Source organism: Scleropages formosus, chromosome 17, assembly GCF_900964775.1.
Source record: "Scleropages formosus chromosome 17, fSclFor1.1, whole genome shotgun sequence".
NCBI classification, from domain to species: Eukaryota; Metazoa; Chordata; class Actinopteri; order Osteoglossiformes; family Osteoglossidae; genus Scleropages; species Scleropages formosus.
In genome coordinates, this window is record NC_041822.1 from 25014753 (window position 1) to 25041082 (window position 26330).

General features: G+C 41.7%; 1 protein-coding gene across 13 annotated transcripts in view; it reads right to left on the reverse strand.

Annotated features, from left to right (window-relative positions):
* ncor2 (nuclear receptor corepressor 2) overlaps nt 1-26330 on the reverse strand; it is a 98420-nt gene that overhangs the window by 68656 nt on the left and 3434 nt on the right. For all 13 annotated transcript variants that reach the window (XM_029259433.1, XM_029259431.1, XM_029259439.1 and 10 more), the window contains exon 2: nt 1734-1897. In XM_029259433.1, coding sequence (XP_029115266.1) covers nt 1734-1838 — 105 coding nt within the window. In that variant the 5' untranslated portion in view covers nt 1839-1897. The remainder of the gene's footprint in view (nt 1-1733; nt 1898-26330) is intronic.

A 26330-nucleotide genomic window follows, 5' to 3' on the forward strand; every position in this document is an offset into this window, starting at 1 on the left:
CAAAGATGCATTTGCAGGTCTTCATAAATTGTATGAATCTGCAATGGTCATGGGTGTCTCTAGTGCTTCATGTGAGAGCTCATTCACTCTGCCAAGAATTTTGACAATTCCACCAATGTTTCATGAGAGAAAATATTGTTACTAAATAGCTGCAAAATAAATGAAAAAATATTAAAAATGAAAGACAGAAAAAAAACCACAAACAAATCTTCTAATATTAAAAAAAAATTTGTAGGAGGGTATCAGGATTTGTCTGTGTTTGATGCACCTACTTGAACAATGAACCTCGGTGCAACAAGTGGTAGGCAACAAAGTAGGTTTGAGTCACACGTCTGCAGCTATGTCTCTTTCTCTTAATGTAATGCATAAATTGTACTTTTGTTGAGATGTACGTCGCTTTGGACAAAAGCGTCTGCTAAACGAATAAATGTAAATGTAAATCTAAAAATCAGATTTTTAGATTTTGTGATATTCCAAGTGATAACACCCATGCACCCCAGCATCCCCCCTGGAGGGCCCACCGGGAATAACATTTGGCCCACCTTTCATCTTATATCTGGAGCCGGGCCTGTTCCAAACTGCATGAGGGTGTCATTTAGCCAATCAGCGAAAGCGAAAACAGGAGACGAAAAACTAACTGGTGGTAAACTAACAACACCTGCCAAACCAATAAGACTTCATGAGTAAACCTGTTACTGTCGTTTTACTTATTTACCTTTTATTATTACTGAACTGTGGCAAATGCTTTACATAAACCTGACAGACTGAATGGCAGCAATCTGATAATGTAACAAGTACACAAAACCAAAGCTTTCCATTATGGTCAAATTCAAGTGCTGCTGTTCAAGGAAGACATGTGGTTTTAGTTTTCCGTAAGTTCTGACCGTAGCATGTTTACTACGGTTATGTGGGTAACTGTACCCTCCGCAAGTCAGCACTACACAGAAGATTTGATACTGTAATTTAATGCTTGAAAAACTTCAAAAATCAGCAGAGTACTCTGTCACCCACTGCTGCTACAGAACAAGGCGGCAATGACAAAATACTTTGCAAATAAGTTATTCTGACAATTGTTTACATTTTGTATTGAGCATACTTTTCCACTTCAGAGGTACAACTCCTAGGATATTGGCTGACACGAGAAAATTACATTAAAATGCTTACACTACAGAAACTTTTTTGCTCAAACCAGCAGTGTCACATGACTCCAACCATTTCAACACAAACCACAGATATTAGCATAGAGATGCAATTTTACATGTGTGGTCCTGTCACTGAGGGCATTTCCCATTTGACCACAGGATGCCGGTAAAATTAATGATCAGCAGCAGTTAGAACAAGGAAAAGCTCATGTGCCACAAAAATTATTTATTGTACTGGGGAAAAGAACATGCATGAAAACTAAAGGTTTTAAGTTGCTCCTCTAGGGCGGTCTGGTTCTGATTCTTCAGTTATATAACAAAGCGTTCTGTAAACATACGGTACACATCGGAAAAACACAGACCACTAGCGTCTGGGCTTTTTAGCTGACTGCACGTAGCTTACTGCATGCCCAAAACACCAAGCACCACACAAACGACCGTATGTGTCTTTCCACTGCCTTCTGACTGCTACTGCAATGCTAGTGGCTTTTATGTATCCACAGCCTTTCTTCTCTCCAATAGCTCTTCCTGCTCTTTACTTCGACCCATAATTTCCCTTTCTACTTCCAGCAGCAGAGGTGTGGGACCTACCGCATGAGGCCGGGCCAGCTGCAGCGGTAGAGTGGCGGGGCTCGGTAAGTGACGGGCATCCACAGCCCTCCGGCCCTGGGGCACAGGCTGGGGGTGGGCAGACATGCTCCCTTTACAGGCAAGTGCCGAAGGTATACATATCGGATCCTTCTGCCACCTACAACCTGGAAAATATAGAGAACAACACTCAGATAATCCTGGGAAGGAAACAAAATTGTTAAAACAATTATTACTTTGATATCACATTTACAAAATGATTAGGCTGAGGTGACGACTTCAGACAATCAGTCATTCAGAGCAGACAACCAATAAGAAAAAAACTGATGCAGAAAACACAAATAACTGATCTAGATATGGTTAGTACCCAACTACAAACAACTGAATAATAAAGTCTGCCGTTACAAACTTCGAGAAGTTTTTCAGATGTGTTTTTCTTTTAATGGAGTTCAACCCAATTCGATAAATAGATAGCCATTGCAAATACTAATTAATGCATTAAGTCAACACTTTGCTCTGGTTCTTAACAACAGGTCATAAATATTCAGCCAAGGAGCTCAGAATGCGCAGGTGTGCACAAGGCTCCCTGCGCAAGGTCCACAAGCTGTGGAGTAGGAGGGAGAGTCCGTTACTCTGCTCCGATTCAAAAACCCAAGCTGTCATGCTGCCGACATGTACATGTACTGCTTCAGCAGATGCTTTTCTCCAAAGCAACATACAACGAAAGACAGATATATAGACATGCAACTCTCAAAGTGCAGGTAGTTAATCCAATATCACCATTTTTGTCTGCACACATTACAGGAGTAACTGCACATAGAACAAATCAGAAAAATGGAACTGATGACAAGCCGCTAGCCCACTTTGTTTGTCTAAAATGAGTTTGAGCATTAATGTATGAAAATGTTACTGGGAGCACTTCCTGTTGGTTAAAATTTTAGCAATACAGCTGAACACAAGTCAAAGGCCCTGCAGCTTCCTGGACTAGAAATGATACTGCCACCCTACCTTCAAAAAGCATAATCAATAACACCTAGGTACAAGCAGTTACACCACATGCATCCGACTATGGTTCTCGAAGGCTGGAGTGCTACAGGTGTTCGACTCATGTTTTTCTGACAGTCTGAATCACCCAAGAACCTCGAAGTGAGTTAACTGTCCAGTCCAAAATCTTTACTTCACAGATGCTCAAAAATAGTGAACACCAGCACTTCCTGCCTGTAAACTCAACAACTGGAATTGTACACCAATACATCAAAGATGAAGGTTATGTTATAATGACAGAGGCCCTGTCACACCACCTGTACAGATTAGACTGAGGTGAAAACCACAATAAAGTCAACCATATTGAGCCTAAACTCCCACGTTAATGAGGGCACTGTGCTTAAAAACAGAGTAGGAAGGGAGAACTCAAGAGTAAAAGCCAAGAGCAGGAATAAGTGCTGGATAATCTTCTTATAAGAGGAAAAGAGCAAGCTGGGAAGGGAGGCAGACGGAATGAGGGAGCCGGGGGCTGTCGTACTTGTCTCCAAAAAATGGCATTCAGAAGCATTCAGCTTAACCGCCACTTCAACACAAGAGGTTCAACAGAGCTGGACTCCAAAGGGAACTTTGACGTCAACTCACCAGGGGTCAGGAACTATGGGTCTTGCAAAGCCTCTGGGTTAGCTGTTCTTCACTCCAGCAGATCTCTTACTTAGCTTTCGATGGGATTTGGACTGAATGTGTTGCATAACTTAAATTACGTTAAAGCAAAAGTGCCAGCCGACAGTTGTGCCAGCTGAACTTTCAAATTATGATAAAGGTGCATCCAGTCCCTCCTACAAATTTTTGTGCCCTTTGGACATAATCCTTTTTTTTTTTTTTTAAAAAACAATATAAAAATTACAGCACCAGAATGTTTACAAGGCGACCACTACGCTAAAAATAATCTGTTGTCAGTACAGGGTTTTGAAAGAGCTCTTACATAAGGTTAAAAAAGCAAAAATAACAGTTTTGTACAAAGTACTCCTCCCATCTTTCACAATTCTTCAGATGTGATAAGTGCTTGGTAAAACTGCTATTCAAGTTCATTTTAACACGGAAAGTAAAACTTCCAGATGCAACAATGACAACTTCAGGAGCCATTTTTGACTTTATTTTCCCCAAACTCTAAATTACTTTGCTTCTTTGTAGCTCAAGGAAAGCCCAAACTGTCTGATACACACCCACGTGGCCACAACATTGTTGCATGTGCTTGAACAAATCCGCGCGCGCGCACGCACGCACGCACAGAGAGAGAACTGAAAATGCAGAGTTCTTCACTCCAGGAAGAGACTGTCTGCCCAAGTGGAATATGAGGCTATACCAACTGACAGCAAAGAAAAGCATTCAAAACCCCTGCTCTTGTCTGCTGGCCTCCTAAGAATTATTACTCTCCCCCAAGGCCGAAGTTCCAGTTTCAGGCCAAATGATGACTATAGGCTTCCCTTAACCACAGCTACAGTTTTTACATACTACATGCTTGAGCCCTCAAGCAGTAGGGGGATATCAGTACCATTTAGGCAGAAGTTTGCTACAGCATTTTTGGGTCTAGATGTTTAATATCAGTTCAGCATGAGAAATGCAATCACTCATAATATACAAGACATATCTAGTAAAATCATATTAGTTTCAGAGTGAATCGGTTAGCAATGTGCAGGAACTAAAGGGAAATTATAAAATACCAGCAGACTTCCACTCAAATAATTCCAGCATGTTGTAATGAACAAACTTATTTAGCACCATGGTTCACCCTCAGAATTTACCAAGTAAATCATCATTTAGTCTATAGAGACAGTCAAGCCACTTAACATTAAAACAGTAAATTAAGTTTTAGGTTGCACCATGCAATTTATACTCTTAGTATAAGTATAGACTTAGTCGAACCTATTGTTAATACATCCTTAATGGCTGTGTTACAAATACTTTTAAAGTCACCGTTATTAGACCCCTATTAAAGAAATTGGATCTGGATTGTAATAACCTATGTAATTATAAACCAATCTGCAGTTTCTATCCAAAATTTTAGAAAAGATTGTACCCTCCTAAACTGTAAAATATCTTAATCATCATAATGTTTGAAAAATTTCAGTCTGGTTTCCGCACTGGTTACTGAAACGGCACTCACACGTTGTTAATGATATTCCATCTCTTCTGATGCTGGTCAAATTTCTCATTATGTTACAGGACTTGAGTGCTGCATTTGATACTGTAGACCAGAGTATCCTTCTGAGTAGACAAACTTAGTTGGACTAATGGTACTGCCCTGAAGTAGTTTGACTGGTATTTGGCAAACCGTGAACAATTTGTACTGAAATCTGATGACTGCACTCCCTCCATCTCAACTACGGTTCAATATGGTGTGCCACAGGGCTCTGTGTTGGGTCCATTACTGTTCTCACTCTATGGGTTACCACTGGGTGACATTTGCAAACACAATGTTAGTTTCCATTAGTATGCCAATGACACACAGCTACATGTTTTGTTTAAGCCTGATGATACATCACATGTGGTGTCTTTAGTTAATTGTTTGACCAATATAAAATTATGGATGAGTAAAAATCTCTAAATACCAGCAAAACAGAGGAACTTGTGGTGGGTGGTGATGCCAAAACTCTTGACAAAAATCACACCAATCTTCACCACAAACAGTTTCAAGCGTACAGATTGTCTCAAAGATTTGGGTGTCCTGTTGGATTGAAAGCTGTCATTTGCATCTTTGACTAAATCATGCTTCCTTCAGTTAAGAAACATAGCTAAATTACAGCAATTCCTACATAGACAGGATGCTGAGAAATTGGTTTATGCTTTTGTTTCAAGCAGGCTGGACTACTGTAATGCTTCATTATCAAGCTGTCCATACCAGACCGTATCCAAGCTACAGCTGATACAAAATGCTGCTGCAACAAGTGTCACTAAAACTAGGAAGTATGACATATAATGCCCGGCATTTAAATCATTACACTGGCTCCCGGTCACATTTAGAATCGACTATAAAATCCTACTTTTGACCTATAAGGCAGTACATGCCATTGCTCCGGCTTACCTTTGTGAGATTGATTCTTATATGCCAAGACAATATCTTCATTCACTGAATGCAGATTACTTTAAAGTAGGTGTGATCAATAAGATTTCAGTAGGAGGTCGCGGCTTTAGTTATAGAGCACCTAAACTGCGGAATACTCTACCAGTTATTGTCAGAAATGCCCCGTCTGTATCAGTCTTCAAATTCAGACTAAAGACTTACTTGTTTACTCAGGCATTCCACCTCAAAATGTAATTCCACTTGGCTGTGTCTGTTTTCCCACCTCTATACCAACGCAAATTAAATTTACTTGTTTAAGTTACAAATTACTAACTATTTCTTCTTGTTGAGCATTGTCTCCCTACATAAGACCTGAGGAGGCCAGCCAGCGGTCAGACACACCCCCATGCTGACTGAAGATGACCAACTGCCATGACGGATGAGACGTACCATGCTGAGCTGGGAATTCAAGCTACCATACAGCAATAATATGATTATTACATGTAAACTAGTTTAGAAGTCTTATTTAATTTAGAATGCCCAGGAGGGGTAGGCAGCCACTGGCCCTTGGACCCCCAGAGGTTTTTTTCTCTCTCGATTTTCGGTTGGGAGTTTTTGTTCCTTTCCTCCGTGGCCAGCAGGCATACTTATAGCTCTATAAAAGCATTACATTCTGATACTCAATAGTCAACTGTCTCCTTTGTTTCTTTGTCTGATGTATTTGTTTTTTTTGCCTTATGCCTGTGTTAAAGCACTCTTGTGTCACTGGGTGAGAAGAGTGCTCTACAAAAATAAAATGAATTGAATAGTAGAAGCCCTTCAGAGCTGTCATCTTAAATGTATAGAACTTATTTAGCCACTAAAGCCCATCATTACATTCCTGTTCTGTTCACATACCTTTAAAAAACTTATTTTGCAAGAGATACTTGCCCTGACCCATTTCTTTTAATTTAAAGGAAATCTCCCTAAATAGCTGAGGCCTGATCAATCATCAAGGTCACATCAGGTTTGGGTCAGTTACCTAAGATTAACTGGTGAGACGTGGGAAGAGCCACTCAACTTGTCTCCACTGCCTTGACTCCTGACAGATCACCATTAACACAGCAGACATGGGTTGACAGAAGCAAACACTCCTGACTTCGATCACCAAGCCATCACTTCACATTTGTGTAAAAAATATATTTTGCCATGAAGTCAAAAAAAAGAGGAACCAAGCAAGAGCTGAGTTGAAGTGAAATCAAGTCAGACTGGACACTTACAGAAGGTGCTTGTTTGCTTTCCCACTGGGCATGTCTCATTATCAGCCAGAAAGAAATAAGCAGATGGAGACACCCAGGTTATAACAGGCACAGAGACAAGTCCTCTTCCATCCCAATCTTCCCTTTTCACCTCATTGTCTAACTAGTGGTTTTACTGCATGTCATGCTGTCCAGAAGGAGAAGGGTTGTGTTAAGGAAGTACAGAGGTCAGCCTGACAGTCACTCAGCAGTCACATCTGCAGACAAAGCTGTCACAGTGAAGAAGTTGCCGAGCAACCAAAGTGGCACTGAATCTGTACCACTTCAAGATATACTCTCACCAATGTTACAATTGGAATGTCACAGAGCAATATGGTGGTATGTGAAACTAGACCTACGGCAGACATCAATTCTACTAAACAAATCAGGAAAAGTCCATTACCACATTAGGCCCTTTTCCCATTAAATGAAGTGTATTACAAAGCTGCACTTCAAACAGATCAGAACACAGCACAATGGCACGGCGAGTAGCGCTGCTGTCTCACAGCACCTGGGTGGTGTGAGAGGACGTAAATTCAATCTCCGCTCAGTATGCGGGGAGTTTGCATGATCTCCCCGTGTCTGCGTGGGTTTCCTCCGGGTGCTCCAGTTTCCTCCAACAGTCCAAAGACATGCTGTTCAAGAGTGTATGTGAGTGACAGCGAGAGTGTGTTTCACTGATGTATGGATGAGTGACCCAGTGTAAGTAGTGTATCTAGCAGTGTAAGTCACCACAGCGAACAGGGTTTGTGGGCTGATAATACTACATGGACAACTCACTCATTTCGCCTAGCTCCTTTGCTAAGAGTCTGGGAGTTACGATTGAAGCGAGTCTATCATTCTCTCAACATATCGAAGCCACAACCCGGTCCTGCAGATACATCCTGCATAATATTCGAAGAATCCATCCCTACCTCGCTACTGACTCCGCCCAACTACTTGTGCGGGCCATGGTGACTTCCCGTCTGGACAAATGCGACTCTCTTCTGTGCGGCCATCCGGCTAATGCCATCAAACCTCTTCGGCTTCTACAGAATGCTGCTGCACGAGTTGTGTTTGATTTGCCGAAGCGCTCCCACGTATCTCCTCTACTCATCTCTCTGCACTGGCTTCCTATAGCTGCCCGTATCAAATTCAAAACCCCGGTTACCGTGTACAAATGCATCGATAGAACTGCTCCCGGCTATTTACGGGACTTGATCAACCGGTACCCCCCAGCCAGGCCCCTTCCCTCATCTACTTCTGCTCGCTTGGTGGTCCCGCGCACGAAAGGCAAAGCTCGGAGGATCTCGGTTCTGGGTCCGTTGTGGTGGAACGACCTTCCCCTGTCACTCAGAACTGCGGAAACTCTGTCCGTTTTCAAGAAGGGTCTGAAAACCCACCCTTTTCCAGATCCACTTTGCCCAAGATCTCTTCAGATCATCTATGGTATAACTGTTCATGCTTCATAACTCCAGAAGCATCCCCAGATACAACCTTCATTCAACCATTACTCTGGTATTGTTCTGCTCATTTGTATATCTTATAATATTTAATAAAAAAAATTGGTGTGGATATCGGGATTTGTCTGTTTCTTATGCACCTACTTGAACGATGAACCTCGGTGTAGCAAGTGGTCGGGAACAAACTAGGTTTGCTTGAGACTCATGTCTGCAGCCATGTCTCCTTCTCTCAACGTAATGCATAAATTGTACTTTTGCTGAGATGTACGTCACTTTGGACAAAAGCAACTGCTAAATGAATAAATGTAAATGTAATGGCATCCATTGTGAGTCACTTTGGAAAAAAGTGCCTGCTAAATAAATAAATGTAAAACAGAAACATGCTACTGAAGGAGCATTTACACCTTTCTAAAGGGAATAAGCCTGCAAGCACCATTCAAGCATGCACATACCCCAGTCAGGCTGCTTAACAAGTTACTACATGTATTTCGAAATGCCGTGCTTCACTCGCAAAACCATCTGCAGCTGCCCTAACATCTAAAAGGACTTGGAATGAAATGGATGGGATTACTGAGTGCGCTCTGGGGAGACTGCGGATGCAACCAAAAGAAAAAGGGGAAGAATAAAGAGACCTTTTGTGTTTGGTGTTTTTCCCCCGACAGAGTTTGATCGACATGGTAGAGGCGTTCTCAGGATCAGCATAGCCACCGCAGTTGGGGGGGTTAACAGCAGAATGTGGCTCAGCCTAATAAACACCTCCCCCACCCCAGACAGGAGGCCAAGTGCACGCGCTGGCACAGACTCAGGCACCCCCAGGCAAACAGCAGGCCCCTGCCAACTGCTAGGATGAACCCACTCACCCCACACACCCACAATTCACTGCTATACTAAAGTCAGGCTGGGCCCTCGCATGCTCCCGTTACTACGGAGACACGTGCTTTTAGTGCTCAGCCCCATCTATGCTGGAGACACGACTGCATCTGTGTTTACTACAAACTGCCACTAAGTATGGAAAAGGAGCGTGTGGAGAGTAGGGTCAGGGTTCAGGAAGTCCCATAGCTCATCAGTTCCTGTTTAATCCATTTTCATGACACACCACCTACTCTGAAGCAGTGGAGCTTCTAATGAGTAAAAACTCAATTTCTTTCACTTGTATGCAAACAAACATACAAACAAAAAGGAAAGGCCCAAACTTTCCCAGCCTCAGGGAAAAAGTAAAACCTTGCATATAACATGGCAGCAGTATCTGTACCCTGGGCATTATTACAGATCATCCCAGGCTAAAATATAATAGAATTTATTCTTACCTGCCAGTCTACCCTGAAGAAAGAGTTTATTCAAAGACAAAGCAGAAGCACAAACCTTAAGATATAACACATTAGCAGGAGATGTATTAAAAGCAAAGGCTAGTAAAACCCCTGGCCCAATTTCAGCAAAAATTGAAAAAACTATTAGAACAGTGAATACTTCAAAAAAATATATATAACAAATGGTCGTAACCTTAATTTTTTCCCCCCCTCTGCAGCAGTTTAAAAATAAACTTGCCTATAAACATTCGAAAATGAAACTCATCAATGAATGCCTGCCCCATAACCAGGCCAGCAGCAAGACCCAGTTGAGGTAGATACTACTGCTACACAGTCTCCTCTCCCTGTGTGTGTACAAAACATCGCTTCTCCTGACACTGCAAACATGCCAACTTCTCCATCAACACAAGCACAACAGGCAGCATTGCCTCAGTCCATATTTACACCAGCTTGTTGACCTTGTTAAAGCCACTGAACTCAGTTGTGAGACTGGCTGCTGATCACGACAGACAGCAGGGCTGCCCAGGTAGTTCAGTAACAGCTGATCTTCGGCAAACTTAATGGATCACCACCTTCATGGAACGGTGACAAATTTTCACCAGTACACTGAAAATATACCCAAAAGCATATCTGTCTGCAAAGCTGAGAAATGAGCTGAGGAAAATAAGGAAGTGTGTGGTAAGCATCTGATTCCATTTCACAAATCTGCACTGAATAAACCTTTACCATGAGTGAACCTTCAAGCCTTTTACATTGCTACTGACTAATTTTGTCAGTGTGCCATTTATGAGAAAGCTAATAATGTGGTTTTTCTGGCATGTACCTGTGGCCACAGCATAGTTCCCCAATATATAATGTAAGCTAAACCTAATGTCAAAGTTGTATATTTGTTTTCTCAATTACTGTGGAAGAAATATTGCTGATGAGCAACCTTCTGAGGAAACCTGCCTGCACAGCACTGTGGGCTGCACATCCAGATAAATTATTTCTCAGGCAAACGCTTATTTTATTAAGGTGCAACACCAAATTCCTGAGATTCTCCAACATCAGTACAGCAAAGAACTGGGGCCAATGAGCATGTGGGCAAATATCAGGTAAGTAATGAATGGCTGTGTCAACAATTTTCCCTGGGTCATTCTGAACATGTGACTGTTATAAATATAACTAAATGTATGAACTAAACATATAAATGTATAAGTCAAGGAAAAGCTGATCATGTATGAAGTAGTGCTGGGGCTATAGGACACTGTGGACCTTCAGAAACCAAGGGCATTAGTTATTACTTATTACACATTCAAATTGCAGTAAAGTTTCATTCTAAAGATCATATCTTTCCCCGTCATACTCACTCTCACAGACACACACACACGCAGTAGACAAAAAAAAAAGTCAATAATGACTCCATCTCCAGAAGGATGTAACGCAGGGTTGCTGGGAAGACCAGCTCAGCTATTATCCTGTCAGGGTGGATAAGGTTAAGGTTTTCTCTCCCAGCACCATTACTTGAAGCCTGAATCCATATCTCGAGTTACTTCAGCTGCACCGTAACACACACAATCCCCTAGTCATCGCTCCTAAACTGCTGGAAAGCATTATACATCTTTATGAAATGGTAGCAGTGCATTTCTTCTTAATTAAAATAATTTACCTGATCGCTTAGTTTCAACATTTATAACACGAGTTGCTAAAATTTATAGTCTCCTAATACTCTTCTCAAGGCCATTATGTACATATTTTGTAATGTGAAATTGACCCAGAAAAGACACTAGCATCAGTCAATTTCAGTTATTCACAAGACTCTTCTTTGATCGGCACCCAGAAAGAGCTGAAATTTATACAGCTGAAGCAGGAATAAAAGACAAAAGACATTTCACAGACAGACAAGCAGTTTTGAGATGTGCTCAGCATCAGAGTGCAGACAACTTCTATGAGGGACAAAGGCTGTCGTCACAGTCCACCGGTGGGAAGGTGATGAAGGCACAGCGGTTGAGGGGTTGCGTGAGAAGGGTGTGGAAAACACAGAATGCTGCTCAAAATCATCTCAGCACACACACACACACACACACACACCAACACTCAGGGGTCACACGCTGCGAGAGAACTTGCTTTCTCAACTTTGGCCTTCACCTGAGACCCTCACAGGACACATCAGCAGAGAGACTGGTTTCATTACAGTTGTGAGTATTTCAGCAAAACCTTGAAACTAGGAGCCAAGCAGGACAAAACCACAGAGCTGTCCCCATGCCAGCTGAAGTAGGACCCCTGCATGGTTTTTGTGCTGCATTTTAAAGCACACCCAGTGATGAAATGGAGACCAAAGGTCAGGCCTAAATGACAGTCATGAAATGGAGACCTCAAGGTCATTTCTCAGTGACAGAAAGGAAGAGCACACGCTTGCAAGTTTATATTTAGAAACAGTGTTTACTGCTATTTTTCTTCTAACAGACATTCAGATGCTCCTTTTATGTCGAGCCGTAAACAGGAGGTGAGGCATTTGAGTGCTCATCAGCCTGAAACAAGGCTGAAATTTTAAACCATTAGGTCAACAGCCAACAACACCTCCATGGTGATTTAGACTTTCACACAACTGTCAAACTAAAAACTAAAAGGTATCTCTGTCTGGGGCCAGGTGTTGCCAGTGCAGTAACAAAACACTTCATTAATAGGGAGCCTGAAAAGCCACAAAAACCACACATACGTGTATGTACGGGGGGGGGGGGGGGGGAAAAACAAAAAAAAAAAAAGCCATTTTACAAACCACTTAGAAAAGACATAAAAATAATTCTGCATAACAGCAACTCAGCATCCCCTAACTTGAAGATCAGATTAAATGAACTGCATACTTTTTCATTTTAGAGTTTTTGCATTTCTGTGCGAAACATTTTCCAGTCATTTTTCAATGTTCTACCTGTGCTTTCAATAAGAGAACGACTCATAAGAACCTTATACACTACAAGGGTCTGTCATTTTCTCAGTTTTGCACCCCCACACACACAGCTGTGACATTAGAGTGAAAAAGAGTGATAATGCTGCAAAAATGCATTTCATGTTAGGGGAGAATCCAAAGGCCCCTCTATCAAAACCCCATCGAAAGTATGATGAGGAAGAACCCCTCAGTGCCAGTTAGCTCTATATTACCTCCAGATGGGCAGCTAAGATGGATGGACATGGCTGTCAGAAATAAATAAATAAATAAAAATAAAAAAAAAAAGAAAAATATCTGAAAATGGCTGGCAGGGGTGTGAAAGAGCCACGAGTCTAATATGGCTGTAAGAAACCTCAGAAAGGTCCTGGGAGAGTTATGACAGTGCCACGAGTCAGCCATCGCTGTCAGAAGCCAGAGAAAGTCACCAGGGGAACGCTGTAAAAGTGTCGTGAGTCAGCCATGGGTGTCAAAAAAAACCTCAGAATGTCGCTGCAGGAGGGCTCCGGAAGCACTGTCTCCCCGCCAGTTTTCAGACTTGTGCTCACAGAACAAGCGAAAAGCTGCAGAAGTTCTGAAGGCTGGAAGATAGGAAAAAAGAGGTGCACACACACTTTTCTAGCAGACCACATTCCTAGAGATTCAGTCCTGCTGAAGCTTTATCAGGTACATCTGTCAAAGTAAATTAGGCAGACCTTTCAATCTGTCGATTTTACTGTTGTCCCCAGCAAGGGCTTATAAGTGCCAGATTTTATAATTTAAAAAAAAAAAAGGGAAAAAAATTTAAAAAATTAAAGCCTAAGTGATTTGATAAGGAAGCAGAAGGTTCAAGACAAGAGTTGAAGTGTTTGGGTAAAATCCACACATTCCCCATCTTGCAGAATATCCACAGACCATTAAAAACCACTGACCTCATGGTTCATGCTAATTCAATTACACAGTGGTGCAGCAACCATCAAATACCCTCATCAAAGTGATCAATTAATGGACTTTCCTCTGAATGCCTTGGTTGGGTGCCAAGAGCACATCATTTCAACAGCTAAAAGAGACTTGTTCAACAGGACAAATGGCTGAAAGGCCTTAAATGCCACAGCCATTGCTTCATAACCTATGGTGTCACTGAATGAAAACTGGGATTCATCTAGACCAGCAGAAGTGAAGGAAGAAAACACCCACAGGATGATTAAATAATATAAAGGAAAACATAAAGGGAAAAAAAAAAAAAAAAAAAAAAAACAGGGATTCCAAGGCGTTTGTAAAACATTGCTGCATTGTTATTGAAACAGCTGGCAGAGGCCAGAGGGAGAGGATGAAGCAGGGATCAAGAGCCACCTTGCAGACAGGATACGGTTGAGCAAAACTGCACACATAAGGCACTGAATTGGTACAGCTGCTGTGACTTTAATGGCACCTTGGCACACACGCACGCACACACACGCACACAGGCAAGTCTACGCAGTACAAGCAGCCTCTCAGAAACAAACACAATGAAGGAGAGGACAATTGAATGCAAAAACAAACACCCTCCACATCCAAACGAGTGATACTGTGGAGGATGGGTGGGTGGAGTTTGAAAGGATGTAATGCCAGATGTGGCTGTGCAGCAACATCCACTATGGCCCCATTAAATGTGTCCCTGCACAACCGTGCACATTACATAACACCCCCTCCCCCACTCCCTTGGGCCCTGTGCGGGGGCCTGTGTTCTCCACTCCGCCTGCCAGCAATAATTCCCCGTAACCATGGCGGCATTGGCATTCCACCAGCAGACAGCACAAGAGCTGAAATCTATCACCCCCCAAAGCACCCCACCCCCACCCCTTCCTTTTAACAACTCTGCTCAGCTACCTCTCAATTTGAGCAGCTATCTCCCAGGGAAACAGAACTCCCCCACTGCCTACTATTCCTTAACCGTTTCCTTCCTGTAGCTGCTACAGTACTTTTTATCCAGGTGATATATGAACATTGATGCCCTCATTTGGCCTTACCAATAACACCCCTTTTCCCCTAAGGCCCTTCCCCTTTGGAAGCCCACTGCAGGTACAACTGAAGACTATGTGGAGCTGTGCAGGCAACACAGTAGAGGCCTGTGTGTGCATGCCTCACCTGCCTTTCTGGATTTTTTAGGAGAATGTCTGGACAAACACTGAAGTTAGTAATCACATACTGCACCAGAATACAATGAAAGGTGAAGTTCTCAATGTATACAAACACACAGATATTTGTGTGTGAATGAGCGCAAGTCAGACATGTGTACAGCTGAACATGCAAAGCCCAAGCTGAGAGGTCCACAGTTCCAGCAGACACGAACAGTGTTTTCACAACTGCCATTAAAACTTGCTGGGAGCCGCCACTTTTGTCCCATCTAGTTCAAGTGGGCGGTGTGAACACTGAGGACTGGAGAACGGTGCACTTTTGCGTCACTCGGGAAGCCCACGGGTATGAATTGCAGTAAAGCGTGTGCTACCCACCTCTGTGTCAGCACTGTTGACCGGGCAGGCACGTCAGTGTGCTGGAGCATCCAATCACTAACCAACAAACGCTGCGCACACACACATGCAGACACAGCCGCTTGTTTCTTATCTTCAACTGATGCTACATGGTATAAGAATAAATGAGTTCTCACTAATATATTCTCTTCTCTAGTAACGTTTAGTTGGACCCTAATATGCTGAGTGCTTGTAAGGGCCAGTTTTAATAATAAATCTGGCTCATAACAATACTCAATTATATTACCAAGTATACTCCTCCTTACTATTTACATGCTGAAGAGCTCAATTTAATTTTGATGTAAATCAAAAAGTGATCTCCCATTTGTGTGATGTTGATCGGTACGCAGTGTTGTGTTTAAATATGTGAGCTTGTAACTTGACAGGTGCCTGTTCAAATCCCATTCCCAACTGCTACTAAAGTACCTTTGATGTACATGACTACAGGTGTACATATTAACCATCAACAATGTAATGAATTACTGCTATGTTAGTATCATGCAGAGTGTTTTGCACTTAAGAGTGTCAGCAATGATGATCAGTCACAGGTGGTAGAGCTCAGTCCTGAATCCAGAGTCGTAGTCTGCGTGGCTCGGCTGATTAATGGGGCTGCTGCATGACTAGATACACCATGTTACGGCACTACACACTCTCTGAAAAATTTAACAAACTTTTTTTTTTTTTGCTTGTTTTTCTGGAAAGCATCCAAGTTCTGAGAAGTGTCTGTATAACATGTGCACTGAGACATAAAATGAGCCCCTCCTCCCTCAGAAAGGATGGAAATGTTCTTGTTAATTTTTCACTGGGACCCTGGTGGAGGGAGCACAGGCCTTTGAGTTGGTGACAGCACCAAAGCCGGGGAGACATATCCCAACACACACACACATACACACACACACACACACACACACACAAACACACACACACAGATACAGGGACCCAGGTATGAGACTGCCCACCTCCAAATCCAGGAGAAAGCACACTTGTCCAAAATCACTCAGACAGAGACCCCACCACCAATAAATCCTTCTCAGCCCCACCCCCATCACAGCAGACCTTGGGTCTGTCTCGCCATCAGACCCCATTAACCCCCCGGGCCAGGCGCTTTTCATCAGGAGGGAATACCACCCCACCCATCACTTCACATAATGAGTTCCACAACTGTACTCTAAATGCACCACAGACTGGTCTGTCTAAGATGGATTTCGAGGGGTGGGGGGTAGAGGTAGCTACAAGATCACCAAATGATAATCGGAGGGGGAGGGGTGGCACAAAGGAGAAATGCTTCACTTATCTTACATACATATAGATCATTAAAACACTTTCACTTCTCACCAATCGAAACACACATCCATGACTTCTTCAGGCAAACACCGAGCCTCCAGAGGTCAGACTGAGATATGGAAAGATTAAGAAATTTTTGCCTGTTGTATGAAGCAAAGTATTGAAAACTTACCAACCACAAAAAATGAGTCTGATGTGAAACCACAAACACATTAAAAATAAGGAGAAAGTGCTAAACGGTGAAGGATAACAAGAAACCTTGAATCACACCTTTCAAGACCTCCAAACACTGGTAAACAATAATACTCTTTTTTTTTTTTTTTTAATTAAATAAGTCCTTATTAAGCTGATTGTGATGATGTAGCTGACTACGTTTTCACCTTTATAGCTTCGAAATAAAAGAGAAGCAGATCCAATTCAGTTACATTTGATAAGTTTCAATAGAGCAGCTTTTGTCAAATGTTTTGAAGACTAAGTGCATCTTTGCCACCACTGTTGTTAGTTTATGTCACTGAAAGTCATGTTTGTGTCAGTTTCTGCACTGTTAGAATTAGATAAATGTACACATTCTGATCTCGACTAAAAACAAACTTTTAAGTGGAGAATGAATCTCAGCTCATACAATGCATGAGTAAATATGAACAGCACTCAGTGTTGGTTTTGTCTCTATGGTATCTTGGTATGTGACATGTTGAAATGCATAGGTTATTAAATTATCCTGAGCGCACCTTTAGATACCACAGAGGAAGAACAGAGCCAAAACAGACAACAGCCAGGCTACATCCAGGCTATAACCTGGAACAAGACAGCTGGCTCTATCCAGGCTGGGAGACCATTAAAGAAGGAACACATTAATTTCTGCTACTATGCGATTCTTCAAAATGCACATTGGCTCATAATGCGATTGGTAAGCAAGGGAGCAATGTTGGTATAACGTAAAACTCTGACTGTGATGCAAAATGTAAACGTAATCAGCTGAACTCGCAGCATCCCATGGTAGAATACATGACGTTCGGTTCTCTTCCATGCTTTATTCTCAAAGTGCAGATTGTGAGGTTCTCCTCAGTTTTCCTGTTATTTGCACAAAACAATTTTTTATTACCAAAAAATGAATAAGCTTTGTGTCAAAAAGCTGGTAAGTATGAAAAGAAAAGCCAACACGATATAAAGCATTCTGAAGAAAACGAAAAAAACATGCTATCTTTCACTGTAACTGGGAATTAACGTTACATTAAAGCCATCTTCACTCTTTTCAAGGCAAACTCGTACACATTTACATTCATTCATTTAGCTGACATTTTTCTCAAAAGTGACTTACAATATTAAGCTTCTTACAATTATTTACCCATTAATACAGCTGGGAAATTTTACTAGCGCAACTGAGGGTAAATAACTTGCTCAGGGGTACTACAGCAGTAGTTGAAATTCTAACAGCAAACCTCAGATCCAAAGGCAGCAGCTCTAACTACTACGCTATCAGCTGCCCTATATTTACTCTGATTTTTATTAAGAATGTAACATTTTCAAACTGTGCTGACATTTTCATTAGAACTGTTATAATTGCAAAATGTTTTGGTTACAAATTTCTTTAGGTTTTCAGGTCTGTCCCAACCCAATTTTACCCATAAATCCTGTGTTTTTTTATTGCTCTATTTTCCATAACACATAATTCGCTGTAATCAGTCAACACACACACACACACACACACACACACACACACGCACAGAGCATGGTGTTAATCATAGCATCACTACATGCCTCTTTCAAGGCCTGGGAGTAGACAGGTGTAAGACTGCATGCCAGAGAAGCACAAAGCACACTGTCCTACTATTACCCACTGGAGCTACATAGATTAGAGGTGTTGACATCTCACTGGAGATGTCTCTGTGCATTCCTGTTTATGCCACAATTTTCTGTCACTTCACAGGAATGTGGTAGCAATGGTGGATGTCAGAGTACTTGCTAGTCCTGGAAAGGATTTGGGAGTTGGATGTCATCAGGAATATTATAGGACACAGAAGAAAATTTAAGAATCTGGACTGTGATGTTACATGGGAGCAGGCATGATCAATAACAGCTGCCAGGGCTCTGTCCCTACCCTCACAGGCCTGAACAAGGCTCAAAGTTTACAAGCCCTGTCAGCAGCAGAGTTTCTACCCACGATGGTCCTTGGGTGACTCAAGCTCTCAGCTCACCTGATGAAGTTTCAAGTCCATCAGAGTGCCAAAAATGTGTATAATGTACATGGATACTTGTATTTTCCAAAAATTTGGAAAATGGTAAATTCATACATCAAAAGTAAAGGCTCTTGGTACTAACACACAACCATTTATGTTTAACATAAAACAACTGTTAAATCAGATGGGTTTCAAAGAAAAACTATACATACATAGCTATGTACGTCACTTCGGAGAAAAGCCTCTGCTAAATGAATAAATGTAAACTATAGTCCACAGTCATATATTCCACAAATTTTCTAAATGTAAACTAAGATATAGCCTAAAAAAGGGGTGGAGCTTAAAATGTATAAAGCTCCTTTATGCGCAAATTCCACTAGGTGTGCCACTTCTTGATACCTGCATGTTTCACAACACTGTCTTCGGTAACAGACGAAAGGGGGAAAGAATGAGGCCAAAGGGACAGAGGACATGTCACTTTTTCACTACTCAGAGAGGCAGGACCAGCACCCAAAGTGCAGCCTACTTATTTTTCTACTGTTTGTGTTTATTTCAAGGTATGTCTGGTTTTTCCTTTTGACTTCAGATAATATTCACAAGAATGAACAGATTAAAGAAACACACCAGTCTTTCCAACATCATCATTAGTTTTGTGGTAATCCTAGCAAAAAATTTAGATATATAACAACGTTTCAATTTATGTAAATATGGTTATGCTTATTGGTGGCTTTCTAATGCTGTTTGGTTGAATGCAAACATTTCCTTCCTCTTCGCACAAACTTTAAAGTCAGTTTTAAGACAGTTGTTTTAAAGTTTACCATTCTTTCAAAGCATTCTACCAAAACTTCTAGAAGTGAGATTCATAATAACAGTCATGGTTTCAGCATTTTCCTATTTTAATTTTTGTCTGGTAATCATGGAGCCAAGCTACCAAGAACTGAATGAAACAACAGACCTGAGTTAAGCATCATGGAAAAAGGTATGGAGATTAAATAAAGCTGACAGGACAACTCATAAATGGGAACCCAAGAAAAGATTTACTTGGACTAGGGTTCAAGTCCCGCTTGGGGTGCCTTGCGACAGACTGGCGTCCCGTCCTGGGTGCGTCCCCTCCAGCCTTACGCCCTGTGTTGCCGGGTTAGGCTCCGGCTCCCCGCAACTCCGTATGGAACAAGCGGTTCAGATGGTGGTGGTGTGTGGGGTAGTGTAGATATGGAGTCAAGCATGGGCTCCCATTAGAGTGGTAAGTATTGAGGCCTTTTTTTTTGTGTGTGTGTGAGAGCGAGAGAGCGAGAGAGAGAGTCTTTCACCAAAAAGGAGTTAAACAGAGCTGTCTATTCATACCTTTACTGCCACAAGTGCAGCAAGTCTCACATTGTAGAAACTAGCTCCAATTCACAGCTGGCTGCCACTTTCAGGGACTCCTTTCCTATGCAACAATAGTACCACTAATATTAATAATGGAGCCCTTCCATGAGGACACACCTGCTAAGAATCTTGTGAAGTCCAAAACAAACACATAGTAATATGCTCCAAGTGCAGAGCAAAATGATCACTCTGAGCACATATCATGCACACAGGCCTGGTTGGAAAAACACCAGTTGTCCCTAGATAATGTTCCCACATGCCAACCAAGAAGAGGTGTTGCTGGAACATGCTAGCCTGTCATGAATTTTTCTCCAAAGAATCTTAATGTTCTTTAATTTTTAAGTCAGTCAATCACTCAAACTGAATTTATTGTATGTACAAGAATCACATCTTGACCACTGGCTTGAACACAAACACACCAGAGACATCATCATACAAGTATACCAAACGTCATAAGACAAGAACCATTGCTCTGGTAGTAAAAAATATACAATGGAATAAACATTCCCCTGAATTGTTCTTTAATGCCAAAAGGAGATTCTTTATTTCTCAGGTTTATTAGCACTTCAGTATGGACCAAGAGTTGGTTGATTACTCAAAAAGTTTCTAAGATGAACATGACTATGTTTATTCATTAAGCTGATGCTTTTCTCCATGACTTACAGTACTAAGCTACCTACAGTTATGATAAACTGCTCCAGTAAAATTATGCAGGTGTCATAAGTACCTTGTTTTGGGTCCAAAGGCTGCAGCTGTAACCACTGTGCTGTCAACTGTCCACAAAATTGGCTAGGGACTTGTTTTAGATCAATAAGCACAGATTTTGATTAATACTAATATGATTAAAAAAATAAACCTATTTTCCCTTTTATTCTTCATGCTTAAAAAGATTTTCAAATTACTACTTAAGCAATCACTCTAGTGAAACCAGAATTCAAGACTGCAATATATGTGACAAGCATTTAAATCCAAGAGAAGAATGTTTTCTTACACTCAGACAAAAAGGCACCATATTAAAAATGAACTGAATATTATTTTTTTCCAATGTCAAACCCAAATAAAACATCATGAGCTCAAGAGTATCGGGGGGGGGGGACTTGACTCCAGTCAATGGTACATCTCAAATGAAGAGCATTAACACTGTTTAGAACCAAGGAGCTTACACTCAAAAGTGGAAGACAACCACCAAGCGAAGATCATCGAGCTGGAACCAAAAGCTAAAAAGCTGCAAGTTTATGACATGGAGGGACCTGCTACGGAGACTAAACCTTCAGCTGGGTATTCACTGTGAATTGCTTCTGTAAAAATATCTTCTTGTACAAACAAGTGAAAAAGTTTTTAAATGGATCAAAGTGTCTACTAAGCAAATATGGAATGTAATAAATTATGCAGACCTAAGAGGGATTTACAGAATCTCTCCTGAAGTGCAGTATACCAGCTGTTGCCACCTGTATAGCAGTATCTGGGGAAAAAAACATCCACAAACTTCCCACACATATTGAGCACGAGGAATACCCATCAAGGGTTAGTTAGATGGAGAGTCACAGCCCTCTAAACCAGAAAAGCTCTTCCTTCCTCTGGGGACTCTACTCTCACCCTTACAACCTTAGTAGTTCAGTATAAACTTTGAACGTACAACTAGCTTGTGCAAAATCCAATCCTCATGCATATTTAACAAGTGGATAAACTTTATTTTAAAAACAAGAACTAACTAAAGCACTGACTCATTCTGAAAACAAGGGATTCAGCAAGAGAGCAGTGGATTAGATTTTGTCGAAGACCCCTCCTCAAATGGATACCCTCCGTCCTCCTAGAAGCGCCAGAAAACAGCCTGGTGGGAGGAAAAAGGACAGTTTCAGGAATGATGTTCAGGAATCAGCCCCCTTAAAGGCCCTTGCCATTCATATATCCCCTGCTCCCACCACTTCACACTTAACCACATCCATATGACTTGATTTTTTTTTTTTTTTTTATAAAAATCTATTGCATTGCAGACATTTCCTTGTTGTTCAATGGCATGGACTGACAGTACATATATACAGAAATGCAACCCAGCAACATATAAAAGCAGATTATGTAATAGCTGTGTTCAAAATGATGCACACTTTGCCTGACAGATTACTTATTAGTATAATGCAGCCTCCTCGAATACACAAGTACTTCCCAAACTCACAGCATAACTGTAGATCAAACCGTATCACTGACAAGCTTGCTGACAGAACAATCCAAAGCCACGACACGGAAGCACTGCTACATGAAAGGTTGTTGTGAACTTGAGGTTCTGACTAACTATTTTATGTCATTTACTCAAAAGGGAGAAATTCAAACACTGATCCTGCTGTGGATGTTACTCAAACCAAGGTCACAAGGGAGACATACTGACCTTGGCTGTACAAGGTTTCATTATTTTTAATTTATCCTGAATGGCAGCAAGAGGTCATTTCCCAGGGCCTTTAACAGTAATTAAACCCTTGGCACTCTTGAACAGCAAAAATGAACACTTGATACAAATGTCTTCCCTGAGTCATCCAGCCAGCACTACTGTAAACGGTTTCTTTGGTATTTTGGCCTCTTTCATTATGCTGAGACTGTGCACTTCCACTCTTTATTTATCAGGAGAAGCTGTGGGTGTCAGGAAGAGCAGCCTGTGCCTTGACTGAACTATTTTGGCCAGCTCTCAACAACCTACGTATGTATTACTGGAACTTTACATCTGTGCAGCATAGTTCCAATAAAATGTGCCTTTTGTGTGTGCCTGCCTGTACAAAGATATGCCAATGTATGCGTACATGAATGCATGCCAGTGTGGGTGGGGAAAAAAGCTCAGATTTCATGCTGTTCCTGTAGGGGTGTGGGCTTCAGTTTATTACTTGTAACTGTGACATAGCAGTCATCAGCCACAGCACGGAGCGGCTGAGGCATTCATAGGCAGACCCCTGCACCTCCCTCACACACACTTCTAGCAGCTCCTCTACCCCCCTGTTCTCCACCCCACCCTGAGCAGAGAAGGAAGGAATGCAAGGCTAGATGCCGTCTTGGAACTGTGCCCTAACAGGGGGAGGGGGATAAAGTGGGGCCACCCAAAAATCTGGACTTGCTCTCATCATCACTCTGACTGGTGCAGAGGGTTCCACCCAAGAAGAATTCTGCCTTAAGCTTCTAGAACACTCACATTTAGAACTCTCCCAGAAACAGCTCCAACCACAAGATAAGTCTAAAACTCGACCTCCTGAATATCCCACCTCAGGCAGCTGGAAAAGCAGTCCAGGATCTGGAGAGCTCATCTCAAACAACACTTCACAAATTTAAAAAAAAAGAGCAAAAAAGAGAGGAAGAATAAGAAAAGGAGAGCAAGAGGAACACAGCATGTGTTTTGCAGGTTTCTCCAGGAAGGATATTTATAACAGTTCCTCATGCTTTTCCACGAACTAGTATAGACATTGAAATATGAGGCCATAGCAGGTCAATATAATTGTTTTTGTTTTCTGCACAGGTTCTTGTTGCTGTGAAAGAGTAAGAAAAAAAGGACATGGCACATTGCAATACACAGCCATAACGATCACTGTTAGATGCAAATGAATGAGGATATTTCCATATCATAAGAGCTGCAAGTGAATTTGCCTGTCAAATCAGCTTACCGATACAAAAAAAAAAAACTCAATTAAACAGTTAACCAAATGCAAGAAAGAATATCCCAAAGAGGACTTCATGAACAATAACCCCACAAAGGAATTCATTAAATAAAAATACACACAAACATGGCACTACCTCAGGCTCACTTATCACAGTGTAAGACAGAAGGAATTCCTTGCCGTAGACAGTCAAGCCCAAACTTTAAGATTCAGACGAAGGCAAATTACAGTCTTACACTTAAATGTCATTTAGCCAAGTCTCCTATCCAGAGCAGTGCACATGGATGACATAGAAGACATGTAAAACATTTGGTACAACTGTAACATATCTTCAAAATAACATTAATATCATTGGGAAGTAGTATTCCTGCAAATACACTATTTTTTGTTAAAGGGGTTAATGTAAACCCAAGGAAGTGATATGCTGGTATTCAATGAACAAGACAAGAGATTTCAACAGTTCTTATGGGTGTTCACATGTATTTAGCAGACACTTTTCTCCAAAGCGACTTACAATGAATACTACGTAGTGTTACCAGCCCACACACCTTATTCACCGCGGTGATTTACACTGCTAGATACACTACTTACAATGGGTCACTCATCCATAAAACAGTGGAACACACACACTCTCTGTGTCACACACACACACTGTGGGTGAACCTGAACAGCATGTTTTTGGACTGTGGGAGGAAAGCAGAGCACCCGGAGGAAACCCACGCAGACACAGGGAGAACATGCAAACTCCACACAGACTGAGCAGGGATCAAACCCACATTCTCTCGCACCACCCATGCACTGTGAGACAGCAGCGCTACTTGCTGTGTCACCATGCCGCCCAGGTGTTTAACAGCTTGTTACATCTACTTCACAAATAGTGGACAGAAAGTTTCAGCAAGATAGGTCTAAGATGCCTTACCACAAGCTTGACACATTGTTTCAATGTAGTGGACCCAACAGACATCCTCTGTTTTACAGACAGTCCAGGCCAAGAAGCCAGATCAAGGCAACAGCTATCTGATTAAGAACTCCCAGTCATATTCATTTATAAATAGAAGAGCTGGAAATGATGCTCCTTTGGAGGCTTCCATTCAAACCTCTTTAAAATGGATTTTTCAGAATTCTGTCAAGCTGCAGCATGCTCCTGCATTTTCAAACTCTGATTAATCAATGTTTGAAAACTTTAACTGTCTATTTTAAGTCCCACTTTGCTTCTCAGATGGAACTTTGATTTACTGCTGCTATTTATCACTTTTACTAACAAAAACTTTTGCTGAAGAGTATTGTTAGGCAAAGTGCAATCAAAGTATGCCATGAAGCACTAAATTATGGTAAAACACATTTAAATTCCATGTCAGGGTCCAAGTAATGATTTGAGTGGATTCCCCCTTCCATTTCACTGTGGAAATTAAGCTACTCAATTCCCTTAGGAGGGCGCAGTGGCACAGCGGGCTTGGCCAAGTCACACTCTCTGGTGGGTCTGGAGTTCAAGTCCCACTTGGGGTGCCTTGCGACAGGCTGGCGTCCTGTCCTGGGTGCATCCCCTTCCCCTCCAGCCTTGCACCCTGTGTTGCCAGGTTAGGCTCCAGTTTCCCGTGACCCCGCTCAGGACAAGCGGTTTCAGATCGTGTGTGTGTGTGTGTGTGTGTGTGTGTGTGTGTGTGTGTGAGAGAATTCCCTTAGGATATCTCAATTTCTGGTCAAGAGCAAGTTATGCACTAATTAATGTAAAGTTAAAAGCTACCTGTTCAGCAGCAAACTTAGCAAAACAGATAAAAATACTCTGACCCAATGAAATCAGAAAAGAAGCCAAAGCTAGTTCTTCTACTTTCACTTACCAACCCCCACCCTAAACGAGTACATTGCAGCAGAGCACTGCTCTACATAAACCAAAAACTTATGATACCTTCCACACCCCTCATAAAATCATGTAAACCAACAACCTTAATGCCAACATCTTCCACCTTTGCTCTTATTCAGTCATGATGGGAAAGTAGGAGACATGGAGACATCAAGACAAAATCAAAAAAACACATCTTTACATTTCAAATTCAAAAAAAAAAAGGTTACCGAGGAGAAGGCAGCCAATCAGAACATGCAGAGAAATTCCCCCCCCATACAGTTGTCTTTGGTTATACCAATAAATAATTTAGCACCCATCTCACGTAGCTGGCATAAGCTTGCAGACGTCTCTTGACACATTTGAGGAGACACTTCTGTCAAGGGCCGGATGACAATCATGGTCATATAAGGCTGAGGTTAAGGGATACCAAGACAAGATCAGGAACTGAAAGGCGGAAAGTGTCAGTAACCAAAGCAATGTCACTTCTCATTGACCTTTAATGTCTTGTAACAAAGGGACAAATACAAATACTTTGTAAGCTAAGGAATGCTTTGAAAAGCTAATTGCCATAAAATGTCATATACATGATATACACGGTTTTTAAATGTTACAATGTTAACTACGTTCACGACGCACAGAACTGAATACAACACGTCTGCAAACAGGTATTATTTTCCTAGGACTGTGTGTAAGCATCCAGGCAAGTCCCTGCCTGAGGTGAAGAAGATTTTGTGTTGACAAATCCTTCTCGTATGCATACACAGGAGATAAGCAGTTGTGCTGATACGCAAAGCATTTCGCTCCTATGGCCCG